We start from the raw sequence: 18,408 nt of genomic DNA, 5'->3' as shown, positions 1-18,408 counted from the left end.
CTCGTCTACCACGTGCAGGCAGGATAAATCGACTCCGCTCTACCTCCTCGGGCTGCCCATGCCCCCGAGCCCCATGCGCGCCAGCATCTCCCTCGCCCCGCTCGGCGGGAAGTAGTCGCTGAGCTCGCTCGGTGCGCGCGCGGCCGCCGCGGCTGCACCAACGCCCACTGCGCCGAGTCCGTGCGCGAGGCCGGACGACGAGCCGTACTCGGATGCGAGCGTGACGCCGCTCCGCAGCGGAGACATGGCGCGCTGCCGCGCGGAAGCGGCAGACGAAGAGAGCATCGACTGGTGGCGCGAGAAGGCGGGTGTCGATGGCAGTGCAGGCGAGGGCGCCGCTGAGGCGGAAGCGCTCACGAGTGAGGGAGTCGCGAGTGCAGGCGAGCCCGCTGCGGGAGTTGCGCGAGCGGAACCGATGCGGTGCAGCCGCTTGCGGACGGCTTTGACGGGCTGTGCGGGCGTCGGCGGGGCGCTCTGCCTGTTTGCGCTGCCGTCGGTCCCGCCGGGCAGGATGGCCACGCGCCCGTTTGCGCCGGCGAGAGGAGCGGACGGGGCGAGTCGCCCGGCGATGTAGGGCGAGCTGCGCGCCGTGACGTGCGAGTGGTCGCGCGTGAAAGGGGAGAGCGTCTGGTTGGACGTGGTGAGCGTTGCGAGGTGCGCGCACGAGTCGTTCCCGCTCGGATTGAGCGTGATGGGCATGTGCTCCTCGTCGAGGAAGGAGGTGTTGAGCACTGACGAGGGCGAGCGGGAGAGGAGGTCAACGGGAGAAGGACGGGTAAAGGCGAGTTCGGGCGGATCATCCGGCTCAGCGGGCGGGTGATGAGGCGGGACGGCGGGGGATGCGAGGGACGAGGGCGGTGAGGAGTAGGCGGACGGGTCGTTCGAGTTGAATAATGATTGTTGAGCAAAGTCCGGCGACGCTGAGGCGGAGGAGTAGGAGGAGCGGTGCAAGGGGCCGCCAGCGTAGCGCGAGAGGGAGGGCAGAGAGGTGTTGCGGAGAAGCGAGGCAGAGGGGCCGGCAGAGTAAGCAGGCGGCGGCGGGTACTTTGGAAAGGGGAATCGCGCGCTCGAGGCGCCCGACAGCGAAGGCGCGGCGAGGCCTGCGTCCAGTGGAGTGAGCTGCCCGAACGAAGCGGACCTGCCGAGCCCGATCGTCGATGCCGTCGATCCGGCAGCAGCGCTCCTCGCAGTGTACGACGAGGGACTCCCATGCGCCGAGAGCGACCCGGTCGACGCAGTCCGCATTCGCATCTGCGACTGCGTGTGGAAGACACGCGGACGGGTGATCGTCCCGCCTCCGACGGCGGGAATAGTCTCGTACCGCGCGACATACTCGTGTCGCGGGTCTTCGTCGAACCCGCCGACGAGCTCCCAGTCGTAGTCGGCTTCGGGCGGCGACCGCGCGGTGAACGGATCCTCCTCGTCCACCTCGAGCAAGTCGCCCAACCCGCGCCTCGACGAGCCCGCCTTTGCAAGGCGCTCGTAGTCGGCAAAGTTGGCATGGTGCGGGATGGCGTCCTGTCTCAGGCCGTACGTCGGATCGTAGTTCTCGATCGACTCGGGCACCGAATCGAGCATGTCGTGCCGCACCGATGCGGACGCAGACGCCGACGCCGCTGTCGTCGTCGCCTGCCTGCGCAGCGAGGGCGTGCGGCCGAAGGACCCGCCGCTGCCGCTGTAAGTCGATCCCATGCGGTTCTCGCCGCCCCAGGTGGACCACGCCGTGTCCGCCTGCGACGCGAGCTCGACGCTCTCGCCCGCTTCGCTCGGCCCGCTCATGCGCGTCGTGTAGCCTCTGCCCCGTGCCGGCGCGCGCCTGTCCTCGACACCGTCGGGCCCGATCCCGGCAGTCGCGCCAGAGGTCGGGTCGTACGCCGTGCGGGTCTCGATCTTTGCGTGCTTGTCGAACCCCTGCGCGAGGCCGACGCGCGCTTTCGGCCCGAGCGAATCGGCAGCCTTGCCTGCGCTCTTGACCTCGCCGCTGAGCCACTTTTGGCTCAGGCGGTGGATCACGCTCGGGAGGTCGCTGCGGAACGCCTCGCGCAGCTGCGCCTCGATCTCGCGCTGAATGAAGCCTGCGACGGATTCGACGCCGTCGAAAGACGACGAGACCTCGACCGACTCAAGCGGGTCGTTCTTGAAGACGAGCGTGATGCCTTTTTGTCGCGAGACGACGAGGACAACGATGGCGCGCAGGGAGAGGTTCGAGAGGCGCAGGGTCATGGGTACGACGAGCGGTGCGGCAGCATAGAGGATGCGGGGAGTGCCGAGTATGTCGACAGAGGGTCGAGGGACGTTGAGAGGATTCGCCTGTGCGGTCAGGAGGGTCAGCTGGCAGCGTCGATTCCATTATGGCGAGGGCATCTGCGCACTTGAACCTTGGTCTGCAAGACAATGTAGGCGTCGCCCGAGTACGTCAGGCGGAAGATGCCGCGAAAGCGGTCCGTCGAGAGGTCGCCAATTTCGAGGATCTCGAGGTCAGGCGGCTGCGAGCGGGACGGCGAGGTCAGCGCGAACGGCGGGGAGGGCCGCAGACGGCAACGCACGATGGTCCCCATGTCCAGCTCTTTGACCTCGATGCGGTCTGCAATGATGGGCGGCTTCTGGCCTTTGTTGAGAGCCTGCGGGCGCAAATGCACGGGATGGCGAGGAGGGCGAGGTCAGCATCGAGTCCAGGGAGGACCGGCTCTGCTTGAGCAGCGGAGAGAAAGCTCTCCGGTAGGTTCCTGCTGTTCCCTGCCCCTCCCACCGCCTTGCTGACCGTCTGCACTCGTTCAAACACGAGGGAGCGGAAGCTCACCTGGGCGAGCATCTCGCGCGCGTCGGCGTAGAACGACTCGGAGAACTCTGGCCACTCGAACGCAAAGCTCATGGCGGGCAGGCGGGCCCTCTTGCCCTCCTAGCCGCGGCGACGAGCTGAGCGGACGGGGCGGTGCCGAAAGCAGTCGCAGACCGCGGCAAGCGCTGGGCAGACGGGCAGACGGAGCCTGCGAGGGGCTCGTAGTGGCACTAGACACCCTGTTGCAGCCTGCTCGACAGCCGCACGGAGCGAGAGCAGAGGGTCGCACGAAGCTTCCGCTCGGCGACGATTCCGAAAAGCGATGAAGCCGAAGTCGGCCATCCTCACGAGACACCGCTTGTCGCCTTTCCGTGGCGTTCCGAGGCAGACAGTAGAGGAAACGATCGAATCTTACAACGACAGACACAGAGGCAGACGAGGAAGCAGTTCTACACAACGTCGAGTGGGACGGCAACAGGGTCTAGCGAAGCGTCTCGGGGCACACATGGGTCTACACAGACAAAACAGCGTCCCCATCGTCCTCTTCACCTCGTCAGATCCGCGGTGACGCTCGGCCCGCGCGCGACGACGCCCGCGACCATCTCGACAAACCTCCTGACGTCGTCCTCCTCGTCGCTCTCGAGCAGCATCGGGCTGTGCTCGACTTCGATCTCGCGGCCAACCGCGCTAGACGAGTGAGAGGCCGCCCAGTGCCGTTTGAGCGAGGCGAGCGAGGCGAGCGTGAGAGAGTCGTTGCCGCTGAGGACCAGTCGCAGCGGGCTTGCTCGTCTGTCTTGCCGACCAGGCGCGTCCTCATCCACCAACAAACACGGCGCCGAGAAGCCCAGGTACTTGAGCTCGCGCGTGCCGAGCCCGAGGTGGCTCAGGTCGAGCTCGTCGAGCGTGCTGGGAAGGTCGTGCAGCGCCAACGCCAGGTGGTCGAGCGGGAGGTACGGCGTCGTCGACAGGTTGAGACGCTTCAGTGCGGGGAGTCGAGACGAGAGCGGGAGCGGGAGGGACGAGAGGGACGACCAGGACAAGTCGAGGATTTCGAGCGAAGCGAGCGGGTTGAGAGCGGTTTCGGCATCGTAGGGCGTCAGGGCGAGAAAGGACGATAGGCGGCGACAGCCCTTCAGTCGAAGCTCTCGCAGGTGCAAGAGCGGCGATTCGCGCCCGTTGCCGTCGCCAAATGAGGGTGGTGCGAGCGAGAGAAGGTCGAGATCGGTCACGCCGGAGAAGGACAGGTCGAGGGTCGTCAGGCGGGACGAGCAAGCGAGCAACAGTGCCGCCAACGACGTCGAGGGAAAGGAACGGAGCGTGAGGTGCCGTGTTCCGGGCAGGATGGATGGGAGGAAGGCGACGAGTTGGGTGTGTGCGCGCGGGAGGTGCGGAACCACGACTTCTTCGTACAAGTAGGGGTCCCTCAGCAGTGTGTGGAACTGCTCGTGCACCCGAAGTCAGCCAGGAAGTTACGCACAAGTCGGACAAACATGACGTACCGAGCGGTTCACACGACCTAGCCGTCCCAAGTCCTCGAAGTCCAGGTGCCGCAGTATGCGCTCGACGAGCTCGACCGGCAGTTCGTCAAAGAGGCGGAAAGACGAGAGCGGCCCGACTTTGCGACGCTTGTGCGGCGGAGTTGGCCGAAGAAGCGGAAGGCGGAGCGACCAGGCGAAGCTCGTCAGCTCGCCGCGGTTCGGTCGAGAATGGCGTGTGTAGCTGTAGCCGCTGCTGGGCGTCTGGAAGTCGGAAGAGGGCGCACAGACGATCGCAGTCGCCATGTCGGCAAGTGGGGAGGCTTTGTTGTGGTCGTGCGTCGAGCCGGGAAGGCGAGGGACGGGTGGGAACGAGTCTGAGTCGAGCACCAGAGCACTCGGGAGCTCTAACTCAAGCACACAAGCGCTCAAAGAGTGTTGCAGCGATTCGGCGGTGATGAGGGGCATGCACCGCCTCATCGTCGCCGACTTTGACGTCTCCCGGCTCCTCCTCTCCTCGCTCCGGCGCCTTTGCTGTGTGTTGGCCGCCTTTTAGAGACTTGCGAGACTGCTTGTCTCCCCCGGCTCGTCAGCCGAGAGTGTCAGTCACCTCTTTCCATACTCTGCGCCGTCTCTGGTCAGCAACCCGCTCCGCTCTCAATTCGCCGCTTGGCCCGCTCCGGGCTTGCTTCCTGCTTGAATCAGGCTTGCTCAGACACCGCAACCGTGGCTTACCTCAGCCGCGCCTTCTTGACGGCCGTCTTCGCCGCCCTCGCTTCTTTCGTCGCTTTCCGCTACTTCTCCCACCCGCTACCTTCATCGCAGCTCAGCGCCACGCTCAGCACAACCCCCCAAGACACCATGTCTGCCGCACAAGTGTCCCGCTCCGTCGTCAAATCCATCCTCGCTCGCGTGCGTCCTCGTCCCGTTTCTTGCGCGTTCTCCACTCACGCATCTGGCCCCGCTTTGCAGGAGACGCCAGAAGGCGCCGGTGCCGTCGTTCGCCGCTCGATCGGCACGGCCGCCCTGCGCAACTTCACACCGTTCCTCATGCTCGACAACGTGAGTCCTTGCTGCCATCTGCTGTGCATCCGTCCTCGCGGTGCTCTGCTTCGCGGCGAGCGTTTGCTGACGTCTCGGGTCTGCGCGCTTGACAGTTTTTGGTCAAAGAAGGCGCCGGCGTGAGCTCTCTGCCACCATCTGCAGTCCCGGAACCCGACTAACCAACCCTCGCCATCTCCTCGTCCCCCTGCCTGCCCACGCTCGCTCTTCCTCAACGATAACGTGCTCGATATAACAGTTCCCGGACCATCCTCACAGGGGGATGACTACGTTGACGTACATGATCGAAGGAGAGGTGCGCCTTTGTCGTCTCCGTGCGGGTCGAAAGTCTCGAGCTGATCGTCCGCCTCCATTCCCTTGGGATACCCTTTTTCGATATCTGTGTCCGTACATACTTTGTCTGCTACCCGAGGCAGTTTGAGCACGAGGACTTCAAGGGTCACAAGGGAAAGATCGGTCCTGGTGGTGCGTCTGGTCTGCTCCCTCGCACCGCTCTGACATCTCGCTAAAGTGTGCTTCATTTCTGTACAGACCTCCAATTCATGGTATGTTACTTGCACGCGCGAAGCTGGCCCTTCCCGCGCATCTGCTGACTTTCGCCAATCGCCCCTCGTGCTTCTGTCAGATCGCCGGTCGTGGCATCATGGTGGGTCAGGCTCTCCTCTCAGACCACCTTTCCGAAGCACACGTTACTCATCATGCTACATCCCGCGCAAACAGCACAGCGAGATGCCAACCCACGGGCCAGGCAAGAAGGACCCTTTCGGCCTGCAGCTGTAAGTTCGCGCTTCCTCCACGGCACGGCTCGATCTGCGGGTCCGTACAGCTGACAAACAGAACAATGTACAGCTGGGTTGATCTCCCCGCCAAGCATAAGATGGTCGAGGCGAGTTACCAGGAGCGCAGGGCTTCCGAGGTGCTCTCGTACGTCTCTGATCCTTCTTCGACTCGGCCTATCTGAGCGCGCTTGCTCCGGACCATAGGAATCAGGTTCTGACTCTCTGTTCCACCTTTCAGCGCCCACCCAACCCCGAATGTGGAAGTCAAGGTCATCTGCGGCGAGGCGCAGGGTTCGCCTGAGGAGGGCGTCGTCACGGGCAACGTGCGCCCGCTCGGCGGATGCTGGTTCGCCGACTTTGTCATGAGCAAGAAGGGCGAGCGCGTCTTCCATGCGCTGCCAAAGGGCTGGAACGCTTTCGTGCGTCTGCTCTATGTCCTCACTCGCTCGTTCGGCGTGTCTCGGCCCTGACGCATCACGCCCCGGGCTCTACCGCAGATCTACACCCTCGAAGGCTCGACCCTCATTGGCCCCGACTCGTCGGCCCTCGCGCCCGTCGAGCAGTACCACACGGCGGTCCTCTCGAACGTAGAGGGCGAGAACGGCGTCTGGCTCGAGGCGGCGAGCGACCGCGCGCGGTTCGTCGTCATCGCTGGAGAACCGCTCGATCAACCGGTCGTGCAGCACGGGCCGTTCGTCATGACATCGCAGAAGGTGCGTTCGAATGCTTGCTCTCTCGGCCACATCCGCTGCAGGACGTCCGTCGAGGATGCGGCTCACCGACTGTGCTATCTTGTGTGCAGGACATCATGCGCACCTTCCAGGACTACCAGCTCGGCATGAACGGCTTTGAGGGTGCGCACGAGTGGCAGTCTGAGATTGGCCGCAGGGTGCGTCGCTCTTGCTCTTCCGCTTTGTGTACACACACGCATCATAGAGCTGACGGCACGTTGTCACGATGCAGATGGCCGATGCGTAGGCGGTCGATTCGGGATACCTCGTCCTGTGCTCCTGTAAGGCCCTTCTCCCGCTCACTCCCGTGTCGACTATCGGCCTTCTCCTCTCGTCCGCTTGTTGTAGCACTTCTCCGCTCTCCTCTGCGTCAATCAATTCCGTCTCCTTGTGCCTGTCCTTGTTTCGAAGGGAAGAGACATTGGGAAATTGATAGAGATTGCGGCTCAGCTACCTGCACATACCTCTGAACCCGCTGATCCGGCCGGAGAGGGTCTGCACCGAGTGCAGGGGCTTTTACGGCGCGTCACCATCGCTCCAGCGCGTGACCAGCTCTCCTACCTCAACGCTCGCCTTTCATCAGCTCCGCTCGGTCCTTCGCCCGACAACTCCCTCGTTTCGCCTCTGTGCTCCCGCGCGATCGTGGTCCAGCTATCGAAAGATGAGCACGAGCGCATCACCTCGCAAGCGCGCCCGCTCGGGCTCGTCTGGCGAAACCTCCACCGCCACTTCCTCGTCGTCCCGCCCGCGACCAGCAGTCCCCGCCTCTGCCTCAGCTGACGCTGGCCCCTCCGGTGCAGCCGGTCGTCGAGCAGTGCGCAGGAGGTACGACGAGCGCAGTACGGACGAAGACGACGAAGAGCGGGAACCTTCGACGGTCGACAACAGCTCGGCGGACGAGGGCCCAGCGAGGCGCGCAAACGGCTCTGCCGCCATCCCTGCGCGACCAAGCGACCCACGGCTTGTCAAAAACGCGATCCAGGGGCGTGCAGCGGCTGACGAGGACGAGGAGGAGCCCGATACGGAACCTTCGGGCGACGAGGCTGCCGTGGCGGGCCCTTCAGGCGCCGGGCGTCGCAGCGCCTCTGCAGATCCGGCCGCGGTGCTCGACCTGACGGACGAAGGCGACGATGCGGGCGGCGCGGCGGGCTTGTCAGATTCAGCTGCGGCAGCGCTTCCGCTCGATCGGCGGCAAGGCGAGTCGCTCTTCTCTACACGGCTAGGAGACGGGCCAGTTTCTCTCGGCGGCGATGGCGACGAGGACGACGACGTCCTCGTCGCACTTCCGCACTCGACCGTTCCCGCCCCATCCTCCTCCGACCCCAAGGGCAAGCGCAAAGCCTCGTCTCCACCTCCTCCCGCCGCCGATGCGCTCCCCTCGCTCTCGCACCTCACCTGCCCGATCTGCTTCGGTTCGCCGGCGCCTCTCGCGCTGACGAGCTGCGGCCACGCGTTCTGCGCGCCCTGCCTCCACGCCGCGCTCGTCGCCGGCCCGGCACTTACGCCCCCGCCCGCAGGCGGTGCAGCAGGGCGTGGAAGGGGCGGCGCGGCGGCGAGAGGGCGCGCGGCGCTCGCGGCGGCGGGGCTGCGAGGGCGCGGCGGGAGTCGCGGCGGCGCGCGCGGTGGAAGTGCGGCGGCGCGGAGGGGAGGAGCACCCGACAGCGACGACGATGGCGACCCCGATCTCAACAAGCACTGCCCCGTGTGCAGGACGCCCTTGTACGGTGGGTGGGGGAAATCGCTCCGGGGCGTCGTGCTGAGGATGGCTCCCGTCAAGCGGTAGACGGCTGGGTCGTAGCGTCCGTTTGTCGTGCTATCGACACTCTGCTGGTCAGAATACGCTTCAGGAGAGTGTAGCACCAAGAGACTTTGCCGACTCCTGACGGGCTGTCTCGCCCATTTTGCTGACGATCGGAGCTTCTCAAACGAGATGCACGAGCGTTTGAGATGTTGTGGAATGCCTCTGTCGCATTCCAACCGACGCAAATGACCCCGGCAGGAAGTCTGAGAACAATATCTAGTGAAACAACAAGAGTCATGCTAGAAAAGAGCGAAACGAAGAACCACGCGTCGCCTCCTTCCCCTCCTCGGCTTTCTCCTCCGTCGCACATACTATCGCCCCGAAGCGACTCCGCTCGCCCTCACGCCCGACCCGCGCCCGTCGCTGCCGGAACTCTTGGCCACGGTCGAGCGGCGCTCGTACTTCTTGATCCACGGGTGCACGGCCACTTCCTTGAGCGGGAGGCGGTCAAGCGGGTTCAAGCGGAGAAGCTGCGAGTAGACGGGGGAAAGGCAGGGCGTCAGCAGATGGGGGAGGGTCAGGGTTGCAAGTGGGTTCCGTGACAGGCAAGGCAAGGCAGCGTACCTTGCGGATGAGGTCGGCCGCTTCGGGAGAGACGTGCGACGGGATCGTGTACTCGAGCCGGGTGATCTTGCGATAAGTGGCTGCCCGTGGACCTCCAAGTCGTCAGTCGTGTACCCCGGCGCTGCCCGCAAGCTCGGTCTCTGACTGTGGCAGAAGGAGGAAGGATGCCATGCACGCACCCGAGTGCCCGCTCAAGTCCTCAAACGGCGGTGCCCCGACGAGGAACTCGTAGGTGAGCACGCCGAGCGCCCACAGGTCGACCTTGTCGGTGTGCTCCTTGTGGTCGACCATCTCGGGCGGGAGGTAGTCGAGGGTGCCGCAAAGCGTCGAGCGCCTGGATGGAGTGCAAGGCACTGGTATCAGGTCTCTTGTGTCACGAACATCTCGCCTGCGCTAAGGCACACCGCAAGAGCGCTCGTCGTAGGACTGTCAAGGTTCTCGAACGCACCGGTTGCCTGGCGCGTGCACGCTCCAGCCAAAGTCGCCAATCTTGAGCTCGCCGTTCATGCCGATGAGGATGTTCTCGGGCTTGATGTCGCGGTGAATGACGTGCTTGCCGTGAAGGTAGATGAGCGCATCCGTCATCTGCGCAATGTACTGCCCGTCCGTGTCTCGGTGTCAGCTTGGTAGGCGGGAGGCATGATCGAGAGAGAGCGTACCCGGCTAGCCAGCTTCTCGCTGAAGCGCCCGACTTGGGACAGCTGGCGGTACAGCTCGCCTCGCCCGGCAAACTCGAGAATGAGGAAGATGCGGCGCTCATCGTGGAAGTAGCCGTGCAGGCGAAGGATATTGGGGTGTCTGCGAGTATCGATCGGCATCAGTTGACGCTCGGCATTAACGCGCGGGCAGGGCGAACGCACGCCAGGTGCGACTGGATCTCGATCTCCCTCCGAACCTGCTTCTCGACCTTGTTCTTGACGATCTCCTCCTTGTGCAGACACTTGAGCGCGACGATGTACTTGGGTTCGGACTTGGTGCGCGCCATGTAGACGCGGCCAAACTTGCCCTTGCCGAGGGGCTTGCCGATCTCGAACGAGTCGAGCGAGAAGGGGATCGTGCCGCGGTGTCTGGGCACAAGAAGAAAGTCAGCCCTCTCCAGCAGATCAAAGGAGCAGCTATCGCGCCAGAAGCGCCAGCAGCGCTCCGCCGGAGCGAGACGAACGACTCACGCTCCTGCCGCACTCGAGTCCATCGCGAGCGTCTTTGCCGCTTCGCCCTTGAGCAGCCCACCTTGCCCCGCGGCAGCCGCCATCGCCCTCTCGTCCCTCTCAAATCCGCCGTCGTACGCTGCACCAAAGTCGGACCCTGCGGGCGACGGGGCGCGCGAAGGGCCGGCAGCAGCAGGCGAGGGTGCGCGCGACGAGGCTGATCCTGAGGCGGACGGGCCGGGGACCCGCAGCGTCGAAGGAGCAGCATTGAAGCTACTACCTGCTGGCGCGCCAGCCTGCCGAGCTGCCGCGCTGCTGCTCCCACCCTGGTACTTGCTCGGAAGCCCTCCTCCCGTCGCCTGCCCGCCTGCAGCACCCGGCGGTGCGGGACCGGGTACGCGAATCTTGTTCGCTGCAGACTGAGTGGAAGGGCGTCCGGCAGCGGAGGTAGCGGTAGCGAGTTTTAGTGAGGGCTGGCGGTTGATGTTGGATGAAGACGAGGCGACGGCGGTCGATGCAGGTCCGCTGGTCGACGGGCGGATAGGAGCGAGCTGTGGTAGGCGTGTTAGCGAGCTCTCGTGTACTTTACGGTGCAGGCAAGGCGCACCTTCGGGTTGGTCGCGGGCTTTGAGATGGCAGACGGCCGCATCACGGGCGGGGGAGGCGGCGCATCGAGGTCGTCGTGGAGCGAGAGCACGTCAAGCTTGTTCTCGAGCGTGGATGCTCGCGACAGCACGCGCGAGGTCATCCTGGCTGTTGCGGAGAGTGTCGGGGAGATGCGAACAAGCGGAAGCGGCAAAGAGAGCGAGAGCGAGAGGGAAGCGTCGACCTCCCGCAGGATATGTGCCTCTATGGCTCACAGAGCATACTATTGCATGCATGCTCGACTACTGGCGCTCGCGCATCACTCGCGTGGAGTGGCATGGCCCTCGTCGTTCCGCGCGCTCGACGCTCGCTCTCTCCGCCGCTTCGTTTCACCGGAAGGACATGTTCGAAGACTCGATCGTTACGAGATACATGAATTGCACTCGTGAAAACAGCAACAGGAATGGCACTCGGGTATAACGGAAGAACAGTAGCCGAACGACCTCGGAACTGCACGCTCCGACTCTGCATTCGCATGGCTGCCCTGTTCGGCGGAAGGAGCAGAGCCGACAAGTGGCGAGCAGGAGTGACCGAGGGAAGTTGCGATCAAGGATGCACGACGGGGACTGCCCGCAACTTTGCGCGTTCACTCGCCACGGAGCTTGAGGTTGAAGCGGCCGTAAGCGAGCTCTTCACAAGCGGTCGTCCCCGGACAGTCATGCCAGGTGCTCCGACCGAAGTCGATGAGCTTGAACACGCGCGAGCTTGTGTCGACGACAACGTTGTCCGGCCGGAAGGCGCCGTGTATGACGCCGATGACGGTGTGCAGCTGCTCCAGAAGCTTGAAGATGCCGAGTCTGCGAGTGCGACGTCTGAGGCTGACGGCGCACAATGCGACACGCAGAGAAGGGCACGGACCGTTCGTCCTTTCCAAGGTCGAAAGACTTGAGCGACTGTCCCCATCGCTCGACGACGAGCGCGAGCCGCGATCCGTCAACCGGATCGTGCCGAGTGAAGAGCCCGACGAAAAAGGGTGCGAGCCATGGCGCCTTCTCGGCAATGCGCGAGTAGATCTTGTCTTCGCCCCAGTAGTCATCTTCGGCAGACCGCTCGAGGCAGTACTTGATGATGAAGCGGCAGTCGCCGATGGCAGCGGGGCAGACATCGGCGGTGCGGCCGCTCGGAATGGGCCGGTCGGCGAGGGTGAGCGAGAGAGAGGGGCGCGGCAGTGAAGATGAGAAAGTTGAAGAGGCAGAGGCCTTGCGCCACGATGCCGACCTCTTCGAAGATGGAGGATGCGAGTACGGCGAGGACGAAAATGGCCGCCGCGTCGAAGTCGCGTCGTGCACGCGTACGAGGGTGTGCGCTCCGGCTGTCGAGAGCTGCGGGTCGAAGGCAACTCGAAGAGCGCGGGCCTGTCACAGATGATAGAAAGTCAGGCGGTACTCAAAGTGCTCTGCGGACCCTTGAGCGTACCTTCGCGAGCTTCGAGCGGAGCGCGAGCGGAAGCAGCGACACATTATTGTCCGAAGCGATCCCTCCCATCCCGTCTCCTCGTCTCGCTCGGGGCTCTTCCCCTCCCTCTTTCCCACTCGCTCCAACCCCGCCTCTCGCGCCTCCTGAGCCTGGCCTGTCGCCCTCACCTTGTTTCCCTTCTGCTATTTCGCGCTCCTCCCGGGCCGTCCCTGCGCCATCCGTTTCGCCGCGCCCGCGTCGCTCGTCACCGGTCCCATTGTCGCACGCGTCGAGCTCGCGTGCCCAATGCGCGTCCTCATGCGGATGCACAGTGAGGCCCGCCTCCGCCAGCTTCTCCTCGAGACCGGGCACCAGTGCGAGTTGCGTCGCGAGGTTGCGCACTTGCGTGTCGAAGGGAAGGAAGGCGTGCAGGAGCGAGTAGAAACGCGAGGGCGACTCGTGCGGGAGGAAGCGGCCGACGACGAGAAGGTAGCCCTGTGCTCGTTGGAGGAGGGGCGGGAGTCTGCGATTGAGAAGGTGTGAGCGCGATAAAGCCGGCTTCATCGGGAGCCTGCGAACGGACTGGCTCGGCGCGAAGTCGGGAAGGGCTGAGCCTGTGTCAGTAGCAGGACTACTGCTTCGACCGCGCGGCAAGCCTGCAAGAAAAGGCGAGTTGAGCGCCACATGCGGGAAGTGCGGGAGCGGGAAGTACCTGGCTTGGGCGCAGTGCCCGTACCAGGACCTCCGACTCATGCTAGCAGACGCAGGGGACAGGCGAGCGAAAGGAGCGTGAACGGTCGTCTGAAGCGGCGGGCGCTTCTTCGGCGTCGCGTTAGTGCTGACAGCCTCGCTCGAGCGTGCGCCTGATCTCGTGGTGTTCCTCGTCCTTGCTGATTCCGCCTTTGCTGCCACAATCGAGTGTGAGAATGCGTCCGTCACCGGCTCCGACATCGTCGTGGGCGGATCGCAAGTTGAACTCGTCGAGGCCCGTGAGTCAAGCTGAGAAGGCTCTGCAGCGGACGGCTTGCTTGTGTTGGGGAGCGGTGGTCAGGTCAGGAAAAGCGAGAGAGTCGTAAGGACACGCACGCGGGTCTCGAGAAGAGCGGGTGGATTGTTGTGACCTTGCCGGCACAGGCGTCAAAGTAGAATCCAGTCAACGCTTCTCCGCCGGGCTGGCTCAGCTGCGCGAGCGTATTCTGCAGCGCAGTGCCTCTCAGTGGATATTTCTCGAAGGAGGCGGTGCTGATGAGCGTACCTTTGCGACCATCGCCCGCTGCCCGCGCTCCTCCGCGCTCTCCGGATCAATCGTTGGCAGCGAGACTGGAATGTCGACAACATCGAAGACATGTCTCGCATTCGCTGGGCGAGAGCGACAGAGCTCATTCTCGAGGTCGAGTAGCGGGTGAAGAGGCGGGCTCGCGCTGTGCGGAGCTTTCTCCGAGCCGGGAATCGGCTTTGGCTCGGCGGCTACAACAGCGATGTCGCGCCCATCATGCAGCAGAAGGGCTGCCAGACTGACGAGACCCTCGTCGCGCCTAGACTGGCGTCTGCAGAGAACGGCGTACTGAGGCTCGTCCGGCTCGACGATCTCGTTGATGAGCCGGAAGAGCGCCCGCATTGCGTCGATGAAGCGATACATAAACCACCGGGCCTGCATCTCGTGCAGACGACCTGTCGAACCCGTTCTGCACATTTGGAGATCGGTGAGCGAGCTTGTGCGCACGAGGTTGACATGAAAGACTGACGCCGACCGCGGATCGTCCGAAAGCTCAGAGAGCAGGTGCTGCAGCAGACGCCAGACGGGCCCGTGGTCGTAGTAAAGAGTCTCAATCGTCCTCTCCAGCCACAGCTGCGGAATGATTTGCGACAACCACGCACGAACGCCGACTGCACGCGCGTCGTCTAGCGTCGGGAGGAGAACGACACAGTGTGGCTCAAGCAGACCTTGCTCGAAGGGGTCCACATGAGTCTTTTTAGCCATGGGTGAGGCGATTGCGCTTTGCAAGGGCTTGTCCAAGGGAAAGCTTGGGTAGACGAGGAAGAGACGCTCGAGAAGCATGACGAGAGTGGTGTCTGGCGTGCTCCCGAAGGGGGCGAGGATGTCGAGAAGGATTCTGTTCTGCTTCGCTCTGAATTCAGCGAGCTCTGCCTGGAGTTCGGCCAGACGCGCGCGCTGCGCGATCACGTCCAGCGTGAGCTGGCTGAGTCCGAACGCCGGAGGTGCCTCAGACTGCGCCATGGCTGCCGAGCTCGCTAAAGACAAGCTCTGGGATTCGAAAGCAGTCACTCGGGGCCAGTACCAGGCGTCGTCTGGTAGAGGTTGAGAGGAGGCGGAGCCAAAGCAGAGCGGAGGAAGCAGAAGGCCAGACATCCTCAGACCCAGTTTGACGCGTGGTGGTCAGATGAGTGGCTGAGCTAGTACACGAAGACTTCACAGCCCGCTTTTGTCCAATCCTGCCCCAGTCTGGGACAGTTGCCGCGGTCTGCGCCTCTTCGCCGCTTTCATCGCAACTTGCGCTTTCTTTCGCCCTTCGCTCGCCACTCTCCGCTCGCCAGGATGTGGCCGTTATCGAGCACGCAGGCACCGCAGAAGCACGACGAGGCAGCGCCACCCTCGGCCTGCCCCGTCGACCACACCACCCGCGAAGCCTGGCTCGCTCAGCAGCAGGAGCAGCAGCCTTCCCCTCCACAGCCGCACTCGTTCCCGGCCAAGCCGGCAGAGCACGACCCGCACGCTCAGTACCTCTCGACCGAGCGCGAAGTCTCGAGCATCCCCCGCTGGTTCCCGCCCACCTCCTCGTCTTCCTCTTCCTCCGAGCCTGTCGCTTCGACCTCGACCGCCCCGCCCAGCGCACACTCGGATGCTGCAGCCGGCGCACCGCCCTCTGCTTGCCCCATGCACGAGGCCAACTCGGCCGAGCGCGCCGCGATCGTCCCAGACGAGGACAAGTGGGTGTACCCCTCGCCGGCGTCGTTCTACACGGCGCTGCAGCGCAAAGACCGCAACCCGCAGGCGCGCGACATGGGCATCGTCGTCCCCATCCACAACGCCGTCAATGAGCGCGTGTGGCAGCAGGTCCTCGACTGGGAGCGCGAGGCCCTCGGGCTGCAGCCGGGCGAGGAGACGGGCTCGAAGCTCGTGTCGTTCATCGGCAAGCCCAAGGTGGTCAGCCCGCGCGCGCGGTGGAAGACGCTCATCGGGTACGTCTCGTCATGCGAGCCAGTGGCTCCACCCGTCCGCTGCTTACGCCCCTTTTCATCGCAGCTACACCGCCCCCTTTGACCGTCACGACTGGATCGTCGACCGTCCCGTTCCTCCCTCTCCCTCCTCCTCCTCCTCCGACGACCAGCCCTCGTCCATCCGCGTCCGCTACGTGATCGACTTCTACACCGGGCGCGGCGCCGGCCTCCTCTCGCCGCCCCCCTCGTCGTCCTCGGCGGCGACGCCCGATCCGAGCGAAAACTTCCGCCCGAACTTGGCTTTCTTCATCGATTGCCGACCTGCGCTCGACGGTTGGGAGGGCGCGCGCATGCGCTTGAATCGGTACTGGGGACTGAGGATGGAGGGCGAGTCGCAGCCGCGCGGGGAATGAAGACGCTGCGACGTTGGCGCGGAACGGCGGGTGCGGTCAGGATTGAGCGAGGGCCAGAGGAGGTGTTGTATCAGTAAGAGGCGGGTACGGGCGCTACTGGAGCGGTGCGCCCGGTGCCTGCCTGTCGAACCTTCGCAACTCGTTACTCGCACAACTCGCCAGACCGCAAACTGGAAGAGAACCGGTTGCAAGGGCCAGGGAGGCGTCCGCCTGCAGCCTGAAGCGATAGCCGTCCAGCTCGCCAGCTCCATGATTGTACGGTACGCGAAAACTTCGGGCGTCCGCTTGCCTTCAAGGGGAACAGCTCGCTCCGGCACGAGGAAAAGGGACCGCTCACTCCTGCCCTTCACGGTGGAGAGCTCGGAGGATAGTTCCACTAGTAGAACGAGATGTAGCGATGCGGCAAGAGCAAGGAAACGGCGGAGCGAGGACACGAGGACATGCAGGCAAGCGGGTAAAGCTAGGAAGACGACAGAGGCGGAATGACAGAGTTGAAACAAGTGCGCCGTGCGTACACAGAGAGTCGCAGCGACAGCAGAGTCGACTGCAGCGGTCAAGCAGAGGTGGAGGAGACGACGGCCAGCTGTGCGGTCCCAGGCCACAGCAATGAGGAGGCCCAGGACCGTCATTGTTGCAGTATATCGCAGTGGTAGTCTCAGCTTCGCGTGTGCAAGCGGTGTGAGCCGTCATGGAGAAGGAGCTGCACGCGAAGAGCAGGTTGGGCTCCGACCACGCACCCTTTGCTCGCACAGCAACTCTAGCGACTGCTGCAAGCTCCTACCCACCGTGCTTCGCTCCGCCTCTGTCGCTGCTAGGGCTTCCCGCTGCGCCCGCACTCCCCGTGCCGCCTCCTCCCGACCGAGCCCCACCTTTCCCCTCCCGCCTTCGCTCGCCTTCCGGAAGGTCAGTCGTCCGCGCACGAGCATTTAAAGAAGGCTTCCCTTTGGTACTGGGCTGCGCCTGCCGCGACTGCTGCGTCGGTCCATCTCAGCAGCCTTGAATCGCCTCGCCAGCTGATGAGGAGCCTTTGAAGGCTGTACATCCCGTGCGGCGTTGCAGCAGCATGTAGCAGCTGCGACAGAGCTGCACGCACGCTTGCGCACCCCCCTCGGATTCCCCGCTGCACCCCGACGCGGTTTTACAACCGCAGATATCGCATCAAGTCACAAAGGACACGCTAACCCGCGGCCTCCTTCGCGTAAACAGTTCTCAGCAAGCGCCATGGCTTCGCACAACACTGACGCGAACTGCATCTTCTGCAAGATCATCAAGGGCGACATCCCCTCGTTCAAGCTGATCGAGACGGAGAACGTGTACGTCGCGCTGTGTCCAGCTCGTTTTGTGGAGTAGGCTGACCTTTGCTCACTACACAGCTACTCGTTCCTTGATATCGGTGAGACCCCTCCCCCTGTCCCGCCGCGGCAGCGTAGTCTGTCTCTGACTCCTGATTTCATCTCCGAAGGCCCCATCGCCAAGGGCCACGCTCTCGCGATCCCGAAGTGTGCGTCCATGCATCCTTGCGGATTCCATTCGCTTTGTCTGTGCTTGACAACATCAATATGTCCGGCTTGACCTGACTGTCTGCACCGCTTGTCCCGCCTCCACAACGCTCAACGCCATGCAGATCACGGCGCCAAGCTGCACGACGTCCCCGACGAGCACCTCGGCGAGATCCTCGCCACGCTCAAGAAGATTGCCATCGCGCAGGGCGTCGAGAACTACAACATCCTGCAGGTGCGGCGAGGTCTGCAGACGCATGTGCCGGTGGCCACGCTACTGATCGATGCTGGGTCCGGCAAATCTCCTGCTGCAGAACAACGGAAAGATCGCTCACCAAGTTGTGGACGTGAGCTGTGCCTCTTGCTTGTCTTGCGAGCTACAGAGCTGATCCTGCTTCGTTCGGACCGCCGCTGTATTGTCTTCTTTGACAGCATGTGCACTTCCACAGTACGCGTCCATCCTTCTGGTCGATCGAGGAGACTCAGAAACAGCAGCGACTGATCAGTCTTCGCTCGCAGTGATCCCGAAGCCCTCCGACTCGGACAAGGAGGGTCTCGTCATCGGCTGGCCCGCACAGCAGGCCGACATGGCCGAGCTCAAGCAGCTGCACGAGGAGATCAAGGGCAAGCTCTGAGCGGCAGAGCGGAAGACAAGAAGAAGACAGATGAAACGGAACACTCAGCAATTTCGACTATCTTGCATCTCTTTCGGCTTACATCTTCCGCGAGGCTTTCGCGGTTCTGTTTTGTCTAGCTGCGCCGCTGTGCGATGGTCATGGCCCACTGACTGCCGCCGCTGGGGCGGAGCTATCATTTCGCAGACATGAATCGGGCCTCCCGGTCCAAGAGCACACTTCCCCATCCGCCTCGCCCGGCTTGCTTCCAGCGTCCGTCTTTGCTGCTCGCTTTGCGCTCGGCTAGTTTGCCACTGGTCCGA

The 18,408-nt window shown here is 63.8% G+C and overlaps 8 protein-coding genes across 8 annotated transcripts; 4 read left to right on the top strand and 4 right to left on the bottom strand.

The window, feature by feature from the left end:
- Positions 1-39: 39 nt before the first annotated feature.
- MDM34 (ERMES complex subunit MDM34) lies at positions 40-2,872 on the bottom strand (the record flags this gene model as incomplete). Its single annotated transcript, XM_076650309.1, has 4 exons — positions 40-2,310; positions 2,373-2,486; positions 2,547-2,621; positions 2,801-2,872. 4 exons carry the CDS (start codon positions 2,870-2,872, stop codon positions 40-42), a joined length of 2,532 nt encoding a protein of 843 aa, XP_076504111.1.
- A 452-nt stretch (positions 2,873-3,324) lies between these two features.
- On the bottom strand, positions 3,325-4,560 carry JCM10292_007699 (F-box protein; the record flags this gene model as incomplete). Its single annotated transcript, XM_076650308.1, has 2 exons — positions 3,325-4,218; positions 4,279-4,560. The coding sequence occupies 2 exons, from the start codon at positions 4,558-4,560 to the stop codon at positions 3,325-3,327; spliced, it is 1,176 nt and encodes a 391-aa protein (XP_076504110.1).
- Positions 4,561-5,115: 555 nt separating this feature from the next.
- On the top strand, positions 5,116-7,073 carry JCM10292_007698 (pirin family protein; the record flags this gene model as incomplete). The annotated part of the gene is made up of 13 exons (XM_076650307.1): positions 5,116-5,166; positions 5,227-5,316; positions 5,412-5,435; positions 5,555-5,611; positions 5,733-5,781; positions 5,848-5,861; positions 5,942-5,962; positions 6,037-6,092; positions 6,166-6,240; positions 6,334-6,514; positions 6,593-6,808; positions 6,898-6,984; positions 7,059-7,073. The coding sequence occupies 13 exons, from the start codon at positions 5,116-5,118 to the stop codon at positions 7,071-7,073; spliced, it is 936 nt and encodes a 311-aa protein (XP_076504109.1).
- A 414-nt stretch (positions 7,074-7,487) lies between these two features.
- Positions 7,488-8,609, top strand: JCM10292_007697 (uncharacterized protein; the record flags this gene model as incomplete). Its single annotated transcript, XM_076650306.1, has 1 exon — positions 7,488-8,609. One exon carries the CDS (start codon positions 7,488-7,490, stop codon positions 8,607-8,609), a length of 1,122 nt encoding a protein of 373 aa, XP_076504108.1.
- Positions 8,610-8,938: 329 nt separating this feature from the next.
- On the bottom strand, positions 8,939-11,087 carry JCM10292_007696 (aurora family serine/threonine-protein kinase; the record flags this gene model as incomplete). The annotated part of the gene is made up of 8 exons (XM_076650305.1): positions 8,939-9,097; positions 9,192-9,271; positions 9,371-9,525; positions 9,640-9,788; positions 9,851-9,989; positions 10,052-10,258; positions 10,361-10,890; positions 10,947-11,087. 8 exons carry the CDS (start codon positions 11,085-11,087, stop codon positions 8,939-8,941), a joined length of 1,560 nt encoding a protein of 519 aa, XP_076504107.1.
- A 483-nt stretch (positions 11,088-11,570) lies between these two features.
- JCM10292_007695 (uncharacterized protein) lies at positions 11,571-13,646 on the bottom strand (the record flags this gene model as incomplete). Its single annotated transcript, XM_076650304.1, has 5 exons — positions 11,571-11,781; positions 11,843-12,339; positions 12,710-12,902; positions 13,466-13,575; positions 13,635-13,646. 5 exons carry the CDS (start codon positions 13,644-13,646, stop codon positions 11,571-11,573), a joined length of 1,023 nt encoding a protein of 340 aa, XP_076504106.1.
- A 1,290-nt stretch (positions 13,647-14,936) lies between these two features.
- JCM10292_007694 (uncharacterized protein) lies at positions 14,937-15,972 on the top strand (the record flags this gene model as incomplete). The annotated part of the gene is made up of 2 exons (XM_076650303.1): positions 14,937-15,580; positions 15,645-15,972. The coding sequence occupies 2 exons, from the start codon at positions 14,937-14,939 to the stop codon at positions 15,970-15,972; spliced, it is 972 nt and encodes a 323-aa protein (XP_076504105.1).
- Positions 15,973-17,193: 1,221 nt separating this feature from the next.
- HNT1 (adenosine 5'-monophosphoramidase) lies at positions 17,194-18,106 on the top strand (the record flags this gene model as incomplete). The annotated part of the gene is made up of 7 exons (XM_076650302.1): positions 17,194-17,285; positions 17,346-17,365; positions 17,435-17,473; positions 17,597-17,706; positions 17,786-17,818; positions 17,904-17,919; positions 17,991-18,106. The coding sequence occupies 7 exons, from the start codon at positions 17,194-17,196 to the stop codon at positions 18,104-18,106; spliced, it is 426 nt and encodes a 141-aa protein (XP_076504104.1).
- Between the last annotated feature and the right edge of the window lie 302 nt (positions 18,107-18,408).

Source organism: Rhodotorula paludigena (genome assembly GCF_050403205.1).
Source record: "Rhodotorula paludigena JCM10292 DNA, Rt_paludigena_JCM10292v1_ctg34, whole genome shotgun sequence".
In the NCBI taxonomy this organism is placed as follows: domain Eukaryota; kingdom Fungi; phylum Basidiomycota; class Microbotryomycetes; order Sporidiobolales; family Sporidiobolaceae; genus Rhodotorula; species Rhodotorula paludigena.
Note: the sequence above shows the minus strand (reverse complement) of the source record. Positions and strands in the feature narration are given on the sequence as shown.